The sequence below is a fragment of the Mchenga conophoros genome, linkage group LG11 (assembly GCF_057382185.1).
Source record: "Mchenga conophoros isolate Kocher_MC1m ecotype Shallow Benthic linkage group LG11, M_conophoros_male_GT1.1, whole genome shotgun sequence".
Classification (NCBI taxonomy): domain Eukaryota; kingdom Metazoa; phylum Chordata; class Actinopteri; order Cichliformes; family Cichlidae; genus Mchenga; species Mchenga conophoros.
The window spans coordinates 34,151,125-34,163,797 of record NC_140536.1 but is presented as its reverse complement, the minus strand read 5'-3'; the positions used below and the strand labels follow the sequence as shown (position 1 = coordinate 34,163,797).

The 12,673-nt window shown below is 37.7% G+C and overlaps 1 protein-coding gene across 1 annotated transcript in view; it reads right to left on the bottom strand.

The window, feature by feature from the left end:
* Positions 1-12,673, bottom strand: part of znf385d (zinc finger protein 385D) — a 98,672-nt gene that overhangs the window by 31,796 nt on the left and 54,203 nt on the right. The window contains exon 4 of the mRNA XM_085292591.1: positions 3,915-4,083. Within this exon, the coding sequence (XP_085148717.1) occupies positions 3,915-4,083 (169 nt within the window). The remainder of the gene's footprint in view (positions 1-3,914; positions 4,084-12,673) is intronic.

Here is a 12,673-nt window from a genome sequence, read left to right as displayed (position 1 = left end):
CAACATAACTAATCAGTGTTTAAAGACAACCTCGTTTTATTTCAGTCCATTGTTTCATGTTGATTCCAGCTGTGTCTATTTTAAAATTCCAGATTGTTTATTTTACAGTTTAATTCTTCCTCAGTGACCATTACATTTCAGAAGACACGTTTCATTGTGACATTTCATCAACGGGGCTTTAGTGCTTCTGTCTGCTGCTTTACTCAGATAACTCGCATAACCGCCGCTGCCATGTTTGTCCTGAATGACTGACAGAAATGCTCAAGAGGAAAAATTGTGTTATGAAATAAAAGTGGAGACAAAAATGACAAGCAATTAAGTCGAAATGTTTGTCAAAATTACATGTTGACGAATTCATTATCTAATGTGGGATTCGTTCAAGATGACATTTAAAAATTCGATGGAAGCAAAAGATGACGGGAGATGCTTCACAACTTAACTTTGTAAACGTTATTTTCAAACATATATATCTGCTATTGTGTATTCTTAAGTAACTTCAGGGTAACCCCCTGACCGTGGCTCAGGGGGTTCGGAAGCGCATCAGTAACTGGATCGATCCCCGGGCTCTCTGTCCTGGTCGTTGTGTCCTTGGGCAAGACACTTCACCTACCGCCTACTGGTGTTGGCCAGAGGCGCCGATGGCGCGATATTACAGCCTCGCTTCTGTCAATCTGCCCCAGGGCAGCTGTGGCTACAACTGTAGCTGCCTCCACCAGTGTGTGAATATGAGAGCGAATGAATAGTGGCATTGTAAAGCACTTCCAATCCATTATTATTATTAATCACAAAAACTCTTCTGTAAAACCTGATTTCTTACAAATCCAGTTGCTTAATTGCTGAGTCCTGAATGCTCAAAGCTCCCACTAAATATGAACTTCCCACAGTTCACATGAAAAGAGTAAACAGTGAATAACTATTTAATTAAAATGTAATTCTCAGCAGCAGCCGGGGGGAAAAACACATTCAGTGCATTAAATATTTAGGAATATTAGATATAACATGTTTCCTATGTTGGTCAGAGTGCGTCGACTCTTTTGTGACATAAATACACGAGAAACTTAGATTTTTAGCTCAAAGTAAAGTTACTTAGCGCATAATATAAGTATTATAAATTTAGCCATAATTTCTGAAATGCATTTAAGATTTAATAACTACTGTCCCTTCAGATGTGTGACCTCCAAAGTCATAGCTTGACTTAGCATTACATCACATCACATCCCCTCTCTTACGGTAAATGTCGATAGACTGCAGTGTGGGTTGGCTTCAGGGAAGCTCGAGTGCAAATTGCTTCTGTTAATGGTTTGACATTTGTATAGTAGCTAAGTAACTCTGCGGGGTACGAGACAGACTGCAGCCAGGTGTGAAGCTCTTAATATAACTTAAAGACTAACACATGATGTGCACCATGTGAAATATATAAGATTAAACTGCCTGTTTGTTAATGCTCTTTTATGATACTGTTTTAGGGGATACAGAAGAAAATTGTTATCCGGCTTATTTGAGGACCCTGGATATTCCACTCATCCATTTTCTTAACCACCTATCCAATTCAAAAGCCACGAGGGGGTTGGAGCTTACGCAGACTATCATGGGGCCAAACCCTAAACAGATTCACAGGATATTCCTCCTGAGAATTGACACAGTTTTCAAACATTGCTATATAACGTTTCACCTCAAGTATTCTTTAAAATGCCCGTATGTGGCTTAATAACAGGTTCATTTTTTGTGAGTCTACTATAATATGTGCATGTTTCAATGTGAGGAAAAACATTGCTGCATCTCTTTTTTTTTTTTTTTTTTTTTTAATTTGTAATCTTTTCCTGAAATGCTCAGTTTTAGCTGTTGTGCCCTTTTGATCTCCCTCTGCTCTCCATGAGTGCACCAACAAAATTAGGTGTTAGTTAGCTTCTACAAGGTCTACAAATGTGGTTGTAGAGCACGTGGCTGACAAAATCCTTGAGTTTATTCCAGTTTGAACTCAAATCAGACCCAGATAAAGAAGAGAATCCTGCATTCATCCTTACATTATAGATTTTACAGAGATTTCATTCAATACTATTTCTGAAATTACTTATTGTGGCCTTCAAATCTGTATTTCTTTGTGTTTATGTTGTTTAAAAAAGTATCAACTTAAATTTCATGTGACCTGGTTGAGAAGCAAAATTTAAATCAAATGTTCTTCTTCTTGTTTTTAACATGTAACATCAACGAATAATAACAAAAAAGCTAAAAGGTTCCACAATTTGTGGTTGGCCCTAAAAATTACAACTTTAACTCACCTCTGACGTTTGGAAAGGGATTCAAATTAGTGTTGGGTTGTGGCTGAGACGTAAAGTTGAGGAAATCGCTCTGTCAAATCATCTAAGGCTCTTGGAAAAAAGCTGAACTGGACTTTTCATCTCTCATCTGAGAAGCTTCAGTTCTACAACCAAATGGTGGAGAATCCCAGGCATAAAAACCTGGTATAAATAGAAGTTCAGTCACTGTCCCTCCAAGCTCCTTAGAATACCATGAGAACCCACAGACTCTGTCAAGTAACTAAAAATGATGGGCAGTGAGGAAGCTTCTTTTTTGAGGGTATCTCAAAGTAACTGCAAGTTAGAATGCAGATGTGTGAGGCAGTGATGAGGCTAACTCTGTTTGGGAAAACCACAAAACATGTCACATGGGTGCTTTAAACTTCAGGCGTCAGGGCTGTATAAGGTTCTACATATGTATAGGTCACAATGCAAAATGCACTCCAGAAATGTGCTCCTAATTTAAATACTTTGGAACGTTGGAAGAAGACATGGTTTAAGGTTGAAATTAATCCCAGAGCAGAATAGCTCAATGTGTTTCTAATTACTCTAAAAAACTTCTAGTGTTACAGTTGAAGGGGAAGACTTTCATTGGGCCAATTTTATGACATAATAATAGGCAGCTTAAGGAATATTACGCTTCAGAAGACAGAGAGGGCAGGGCTCCTCGGCAGTGCTTTCAGGTGCCAAATACGTTATCCTCCACAGGGCCAATATGGGACACAGAAGATAAAACCATTTAATATATTGTACATCTGGTTCCTGTCAGGCGCTGAAAGTTGCAGTTAGTTTGTGTTTATCTTTAAACATGTTTTAAGCAGACGAATACCACAGAGACCCAGACTCTAAACACCTGGCCAAGATGACTGGATTTAGAAAGCCACCTGGCTGCAACATGATGAATATTAAGATACACAGAGTCAGCACACAATAATGTGAACCAGAAAATTAAAATTAAAAATGGAATAAGGGCAGATGCAAAGTAGAAAGCCAGAAGAAGAAGATGCAAAAAAAGCAACAGGGTGCTTTGTACCAGGAAGTGAGGTGTAATCCAGAAATTACAGTCTAGATTCATCCATTAGAAGTGCCCAAACATCTCACATCTGTTTGTAATGTATCAGAGAGGATATTACAGCAGTGGAAAGTTATGGTGCAAGTCATTTCAGCTTTGGTTAATATATTGCAAGGTAAACAGCAGGAATACTGGTGTGCACGTAACAAAGTGCCTGAGCTTGATGTTTTCTTTTTTTTTGCCAGATTACCATGTAATGATTTCCAGTTGCCCAGCACGTTGCACCAATGGAATCATCTCATGCAAATGAGCGGGCATTACATGTTTTGTCACAAAGTGTTGTTGCCTGTCAGCACTAGATAACACAAAAAGCACACTTAGGCCCTACCTCATCCCTCCCATTGCCAACCCAGGCAACACAGGGCTGATATAATCAACAGTGAGTCTATCCAGGTCCTAAAGTGATTACAAGTTGAGTGCAGCAAATCAAAAATGCCAAATAGGAAGGCTTGGAGGTTTAATGATGATTCCCAACAGAAGGGCTCCATCTACATAAAGAACAGCAACAAAGGTCTTGCGTTAGGAATAGGCAGGAAAATACAAACCTTTCCTCTCAGTGTTGTTGGGGACCTGTGAGGTGTTGATGCCCTTGGCCATCTCCTGGTTGGCGGTTTCCTTGGTGACCACTGAGCCTTTGAGCTTACTCTTCGGGGCGTCCAGGGCTTTTAGCTTCTTGGCATGTTTGGTGCCCTTGTAGTGGGCCAGGGCCTGGCTCTGTGAGAAGAACAAATAACAGGCTGTGGGAAAGTGGCTACAAAGTCTGGATGAATTATTAAAATATGAAAACTAAAAGAACACAGACTAAACATAATTAGCAGGCTCAATATCCCTTGCAGCCAATTTTAGAAAATAAGTATTAAAGCTAAATGTTTAATACACCGAGGTACCACTGGCGTTCAAAGTTATTTATGTGGTTTATGACTGACTGAATAGCTACTACCTTTCCTCCACATGTACTAGTAAAGGGAGCATTTTTGGATCAAATATTAATTTGTTGTTCCACAGCCAATGACTAGTTTATAAGGCCTGGATGTCAAATATTTTACCTATAAGAGGAATTTTGCTAAATCAGCTCATTATATCAACAATATAGTTGCTGTTGCACCTCCTGGATAGCTGCTAAAGTTGAATTTTTCTGGCTACTTCAGCTATAGCCATAAAAGTTTGCATGAAATGATCATTAAGTCTAAATATGAGGCTACTTTCTCCAAATGGGACCTGTTATGATTATTTCCAGCTCCAGATTTGTATTTGTGGAATCTACTAGAACAACTTTGCATGAGTCACAGATCAAAATGTTTTTATTTATCCTAAACGGAGCCTTGCTGCAGCCCTTTAATTCACCCTCTCTCTGAATTCAATTTCATTTCAGTTCAATTTGTTTATAAAGCACTAAATCCCAACAGTGGTCACCTCAAAGTGCTTTATATAGCAATGTAAAGACCTTACAACAATACAGAGAAATCCCCACCAATCAAACAAGCCCCTGTGAGCAAACACTTGGTGACAGGGGGAAAGAAAAACGTCAGATTAGCAGGAAGAAACAAGCTCAGGGAAGGGCAGCCATCTGCCATGAGCGGCTGGGGGTGAGGGGAGGAAGACAGGACTGAAACAAGATGTTTTAGTTCCTCTTCTCTCCCTTGGAGCCATCTTTCATTTGATTTGCTGGACTTACAAACAGAAGGTTTGAACAGCAGGTGGGTGGGGCTTCTGTGCTCACCCACACCTGTGTGCCTGATATGATCGTCCTCGGGACATCCATTTTCACTAGAGTCACAATGGGGAGGAAACCTGGGCGTTTAGATCAGCTATTTATATCTAAATCCATGCATCTACATATCTACACTATATATTTTACAACAATAATAACTTGATGTCAGTGATTAAGAAATTTTTGTGACCCATGAAGTTTAATTTATGCAGTGGCCATTTGTTTTAAAGTCTGAGCACGTAACGCCACCAAGATTCACCTTCACAACAGATTCATCAAGTCGCACAGAAGGCGGACATATGCAAAGACTTTGAGCTGCCCTTGTTTACCTCTGCGCACTTTGCCTGTGGCAGGAATGAAGGTTTTAGGACGGATCCAATTGGAATAAATAAATACGCCAAGCATGCATCCCCAGAAGACACCGGTAAGCAGTTTTATTTATGCACCGCGGTGGGGATATTTACCAAAGACTGCTGGGATAGAAAGCCCTTTCCAGGTAGTATCTCTGGATTAGCATATTGTTTCTTTCTGTCCTTTTCAGTAATTAGTGTGCAGCGGTTTGGATTATTTTTAAATGAAAGGAAAACAAGAACTCGGGATCACATAACAAAGTTCTTGTAACATGCCTTTTGGGCATTCAGTATATTACCTAAAATGGTCCGCAATATAGTGTGCAGACTGTGAACTTTGGCGAATAACATGAGAAAGTGCACTAGAGTATGTGACAAGTTAATAGGATGAGACAAGTAAAGAGGTGTCATTACACTAGGTGCATAAAGTTGCCAAGAACTCATAGTTCAGTAATTTTGTTGGCAAAGGAAATTGCTGGAGTGCTTCGAACATTCCCCCTTCATCCTAGGAACCACTTTTGGATGAAGCCTCACTTTTTCAAAGAGCGTGTGCATCTTGTTCTGGCAAGAAACCATTCATTTTAGCCCGCATTCATCACCCTCCAGGTATCAAAGACATAAGTTACCGTTTGTCATGAGACACAGCTGATATGGATGGGTGTTTAATGCAACAACAGAAATAATTCATCTTTCATTAAAGCAATGAAGTGGAAGAATTGCCTGAACTCCGAGTCTGGCACATGCATGATTAAAACTAGAATGGAAATCATTTGTTTCCCTTTCAGGTGCTCTGCGAGGGGTGAAAACACATCAAACAAACCAGCGTTGCAGGGTTTCTTTAGGATTTAGAGAGGCTGCTGGAAACCGAAAGGTCACAGTTTAAATTCCAGTGTATCCATCAACAGCCGTGAACAATTCAGCCCCCTTGTGCATCATAAGTAAACCTCAATAAAAGTGCTGGCAAAATAAAATGGAAACTCTAAGCTTTGTTTTGCCGTGACATTAGGCTGGCATGTTGCCTGATTGTTTTGTCTACATAGAGCCTGAATAAGGTTCAGAGTCACGATGGGAAAAGTTATGACGAGAACTTTTCTGTGAAAGGTGTGCAACCATATTCATGGAAAAACCACAGCAGTAAAGGGTCAAAACACAAAGACACATCACAGTACAACTACTTTAACCAGTGTTTACACATTACACACGTTTTTCTTTTCTAAATATGTATATTTAGAAAGTACTCTTCTTGTTGACCCTATTAAGGGCAGCTTGAATAGCTAATTCAATAGCTAACTGAAAAGCCATCGCATTGTATTTGTATAAAAGATCTTAATTTTATTTAGTTTTGGTTTATTCTCAGACCTCAAATTAGTTTCATTTCCAGTTTCATTTTTACTCCACTGTAAAATTCCCATTTAACTTTAAATGGTGCGTCTAAACTCTAAAGGCCCAATTATCTCCTTTATTTGTTAGTGCAGTCTAAAATGTCGGTCCAGGTGACCAGAAATGTGATTTAAGATAAATGTTAATGCTCTCTGCGGCTACTAGATTTGTAGCCTAAATAAGAAACCAGTTGATAATATTTTAGAAACTTTAGAACAGTTTTAAAATTCCCCTTTGTGAGGAAAACAGACAAAAACATAACCTACATCTCAAAGATACTATAAATGTTCTTTTCATTCCCTTTTTGTGTTATATTAATTCTACTTTGATTATCTGTATGTCTATGCATTTAAAGCAATTTTAAATAAATCTTGTGAAGTAACTGTTATTTCAGCTACTGCAGTTTTTCAGTCATGTATGGGACATTTAAAAAGTTCAGCTGATTCAATTAAACATTTGTACAGAAGTTGGGAAATTCAAAGGAAAATAACCAGAATCCTTATACTGGCCACTGTCTCGCTGAAGAAGATTAGTTGGTTTTGACTTCACAATTCAATTAATTTAACATCATTTAAATAAGACTGACCCATTTCTTCCATAAACAGAAAAGCTGTTTTTGGTTATTCAGAGCAGATGAAACTTTAAATTCAGGGGAAAGTTCACAATCCAACATTAATGATTAATGTAATATTCAAATAAAATTATCTCCAAAGCCCAAAACTGATGCAATGGAGAGTAAATCTATTCATTGTATTTTTTTCATATGTAGATTTCTTTTTTAATGGAGATGGAACCATCTACCACTTTTATGTGTAGTATTAAGTTTATACACCATTTTTAGCCTGCCATAAATCTTTATGATTTGCACAGTGTGTATACGAACCTTTCTAGCCAGTAGTATCATGACGGTGCACGCTATGGAACTCAGAAAGTTTGTAGTGATGTTGTTTTAGGGGATTTTAAGTTCTTATTTTGAAAAGAGCTGAGTCTCTTACACAGTGCATGCAACCAGAAACCCACCCATTCACATTCCTGTGGATGAGTTAAGACCCCAGTAAATGACTCCAAGTCACAACAAAGAAGCACCAGTCGTTGTTTTAACCCATAACAGCCAGTGTGCGGGCCTCAGTCTGATGGGGAGCAAGGGCATGTCTCACAGCAAGAAGCCGCTCCCAAGTCTGATTCATAGTGTGACTCAAATGTGTTGCGACTTACGTCAAAACCAAATGAAAATAAACACATTCTTAAAACACATTTTCATCTGGTACCAGCCTGCAGCCAACACCTGGTTGCTGTTGAGTTATTATTAGATTTCCCTCAATAAAGTTAAATCCAACTCGATGGTTCCTGTTGCTGTAGGGTAGGGTCATAAATTTTTAAAGATTAAACTGATTTGTGAATAAATGTTTAATCCAAAGTAAAATATCTGTATGACATTCTTATGTATTATTTACTGTACTACATGTACAGGTCATCAGTAACTTTAACTACTGAAGTTAAACTTTTATTTTTGTAATAAAAAATAGGTTTATGTTAATAAATTATTCTAATACATCAGTAAATTGTGTTTCACTATTGTAGCTTGTAACTATGAAGCCGTTTTTTAAGACTAAAATAATGACTTTTTCCTTAGACACCAACTCATGTCAACCTCGGCCCTCATGATGAACAAAATGTGGCTGTTATTACTGGTCTTAATCAGGCAAAGCAAGATCAATGAAAAACAATGACACCCAGGATTATTAATATATATATGAGGGAGTCTCTTTCCAGTCATTATATATGACATACGTGAAGAAACTGTCCAAAACTGTGCAGATGCTGAGCGTGCCTTAATAAAGAGTTGAGTTGTCCCAATCAAGATGTCCAACAAGCAATCCAAAACAAATCCCTTTTTTCTTCCCAACTCTTAGAACAACTCCTGAAGCTTCTTCATTTGTTTGCTAAGCGGAAGAAGCTGCTTCATGTGTTTCCTCACCAAATCCTGGGCAGCTGCAGTTCTTGATTTCACTCCCAATGGTGCTGCAGCCAACACCATGAAGAACACTAAGAGCAGGTCCAGGAAGAACAGAGCCAGCAGGCAATGATTCTCTTGAATCACTCCACACCAGCCCAGGAGCCAAAAATCAGAGTCACAGCACCAATAAATAACTCAAGGTTTATGGTGGGGGTTCTGGGGTTGTTTTTTTTGTTTTGCTTTTTTTGGTTTGAGAGATTCTTTACTCCTGATAGGGATTAACACAACCCCAGGGAGGAGACACACATCCCTTTCGTGTTGTGTCAGAAAGGACTTTGGGGGAAAAATCTCAAATGGGTTCGCTGTGGCGAACTTTGTGAATAAGGAATCGACTGAAAGTATTGATAAAGTACTGAAACGTAAAGTTGAAGTATTTTATGACGCATTGTATAAAACCACTTGAAGCCAAAGTAAGTCAGCTATTGTTTGATGAAAACAGGTGTTCACCTGTTCCACAGGTGGGTCTTGCTTTGTGTTTCTGATGTCCTTTTTCTCTGCCTGTTTCTGTCAGTGGGTGCAGTCAAGTCGAATTTGTTGTGGAAGGTTTTTAACTGAGTGATGTGACCTAAACTGAATGACAGTCTTAAAAAGAACTGCTTAAATGAGCTAAGTACTAGGAAAAGGTGCTTTAATGGTTTCTTTCTTACCTCCTTTAGCACTTTGCTTACAAAAACAATCAGCATAACTGATGAGTGGCACAAATCTAATCCTTAAATATTAATCAAAGGTGCGCTTTCTATTTAATGCCATAACTTGTTGACAGGTTTTAAATTTTCACTGGCAGACTGTTAAATCAGCAGCTGAACTGTGAACATTATGCTGCTGTAACAAAATCTCCTTCTTATCAAGGCGGTTTCTTCATTGCCTTCTCTGTCTGCTGTTGTATTACTGGCCTTTAGAATTATCATGAAATTAATTTTTTACCTTAGGCCAGATGGGATAAGAATAAAATGCTCTATTGGGATAATATCATACTCTCAGTTCTTGCAGATATGATGGGTCTGATGAGTCAGGATTTTGTATGTGAGAAGAAGGATTTTAAATTAAATTCTGGTTTCAATATTAAAGACCTCTGGTACTAACTAAGCCCCCCTAGTTCTAGTACTTTTGCTGCAGTGTTTTCAGAGATTGTTTAAAACAGCCAGATAAGAAGGAATTATAATAATCTACCAAAGAAGTAACAAATACATGAAATTGTTTTTCAACATCATTCTGAAGAAGAATGTTTCTAAATTTAGGAATGTTTTACAGATGAAAGAATGCATCTTTATTTGTTTAATGTAACCACCGAAAAGAATATGCTGGTCAAAAATAACTTTAAGATTCCTCATAGTGTTGCTGTGCAATGCCAAAGTAATGCCATCCGGAGTAAGCATGTGGTTGGACACCTTTCTGAGGGTTTTAGGACAAAATAGTATAAGCACTGAAGTACTGCTTATCCTTCTCTCTTTAATACATGCCTGATAGTAGTTTAACTAACTGATCTCTGTCATCTGGCGTCACTGATAAATAGAACTGGGTATCATGTGCAAAGCAATGGAAATGTAAAAACTGTCTTTTTTCATGCATCCCTAAGAGAAGGAAAAAAAAATATTGGTCCCAACACGGAACCGTGTGGAACTCCAAGAATAACATCTGTATTCAAGGGGGAGTCCCTTGAACTAGTCAGATGGATATGACTCAAAATAGTGCAACGTGTTTCCTTTAATACTGCGTCATTTAGTCTCTGTAGGAAAATGTTGTGAATAGCACTATCGAATGCTGCATTAAGGTCTATGAGGAAAAGCAGAGAGATGAGCCCACTGTCAGTGACCACAAGAAGATCATTATTTCATTATTAGTGTTGTTTTTGTTCTATGATGAGCTTTAAATCTAGACTGAAAGTCTTCAAATAAAGTAAGATATACTTTACTTATCACTGACTTGGGAAATTCTTTTGTTACAGCATTTAAAAAATAAACACAACAAAAATATAACACGTAGCTTTAAGAAGTAGAATGATGTATGTCAGTAAATAATACAATGTTGCAAAAATATCTGAGTCAGGTAACAACTAGTCAGAAACCAAAATAAATATGATAAAGCAAACTAATCTGGGTTTAAATGACAAATATTAAGTGTATATAATTAGCTAAAAGAATTCAAGATTCTGTGCTCCGCTTTTAGTCGCCATTCTGTTTTCCACCTCACTATTTCCAATTATATTTCATTTGTTTTTTTATCAGCCTTCTGGAGTTTGTTCTCTCTGACTTTCTATAAGTTCAGTAGGCTTTGTATTAAAGCTCACTTTTTGTTAAGTAGTCTGCATTTGGGTCTTCATTTTGGTAAATTATAATTGCTTTCCTTTTTCCTGAAGCCACGTAATAGTATTTTTTCAGGCATTATCGCTGCTTGTTATTCAAATTACAGAAAAATATGGAAGGGGGAAAAAAGAACAGGCTTGAGATTATTAAGCAAGGTCTCCGGAGAGGAAATTATTTCTCTTTTCCACAAAATAATGCCGATACAACTAATAACACAATAATGATGAAAACACTATTAAAGTGGTGACAATTCATGTTGCCAGAGCAGTGAATTAAAATGTCACTGATAGCTCAGAGGCTGCGTTACTGATAGTTTTTTAAAACTTGTTTTGCCATTAAAGTCTTAATTAATTGTCATCATGAGCACAAGGAACATTAAGCTGAGTTTTAATTCATAAGCTGTGCAAAGGGTTTTGGTGGATTTGCAATAACTTGCAAAAAAAAAAAAAGTAAAAGCAATAAGTAGGTGTTCCAGATTTCCTGTTTTTGTCTTCTTCTGCTATGATGGGAATATTATTTTTATTCACTGACGTGATATTTAAAAAAAAAAAAAATCTACCAGTTCACTCACATCTTTTCACCAATATTATTTTTGTTGTGCACGTGCATGATACAATGTCAAATAAAAAACAGTCCAAACTGTAGAGTTGTCTTTGTCTGCATTTATTAGAGCTAGCACAGCTGCAGCTTTACATCAATCTGAGAGAGGGCAATTCAATCTCATCTCCTGCCGAACTGCTTATGGAAATATTATTACTGTTGTGTTGCACCTAAAGAGACCACAGTGTTTATTCCAACATGAGACCGACATGTTAACTTGTCATAATAATAACATCAACGCCAGGGTTTGTCAGTATGAATTTTGAAGAAAACAGTAGCTACACAGGGTGGACTGAAAAGCCTTGTCCTTCATACAGAAAAAGAAGATGCCATAATTTTTTAAACCCTGGGATATCACACATTTTCAGACAGCCTCTTAATGAATGCATTTATAGTGTTGCTTCGGGTTACAAAGAAAAGCGCTAAGATCAAAACACAAATACAAAGCCTGACTCATCATCACAGCTGGACATTCATGGCATGGAGTGGGTGTGAATGTTGGAGTGTTGTTTTCTGAAAGTGACAGATGATGGGCGACACAGGCTGACCATACAACACGCAGTGCAGACAGAACAACAGAGAGAGCATCCTTCTTAACCCTCTGTTATAAAATACCAAAAGCACAAACCCAAATAGACTTATTGGGGAATTGGAACAGCCAGTGCTGAGTAAAAAATCCCAATCAGTGCCACTCACAGATTTAAAGAATGAAAATGCACTTGATTTAGGAACAGCATATTTTTGGATAGAGTCCAGTGGTGATGCTTAATTTTCTGCATCCAACTGACACATTATCAGTTAAAAATCATTTTCAGTATGCCTCATAAACCTGGGAAAAGTAGTGAAGTAATAACACAATAAAACATCAGGTTTGTTCTTTAGAATTGTGAAAGCTGTATTCTGTATACGAGATCAGGGTCGAAAAACAATCTTCTGTTTACTT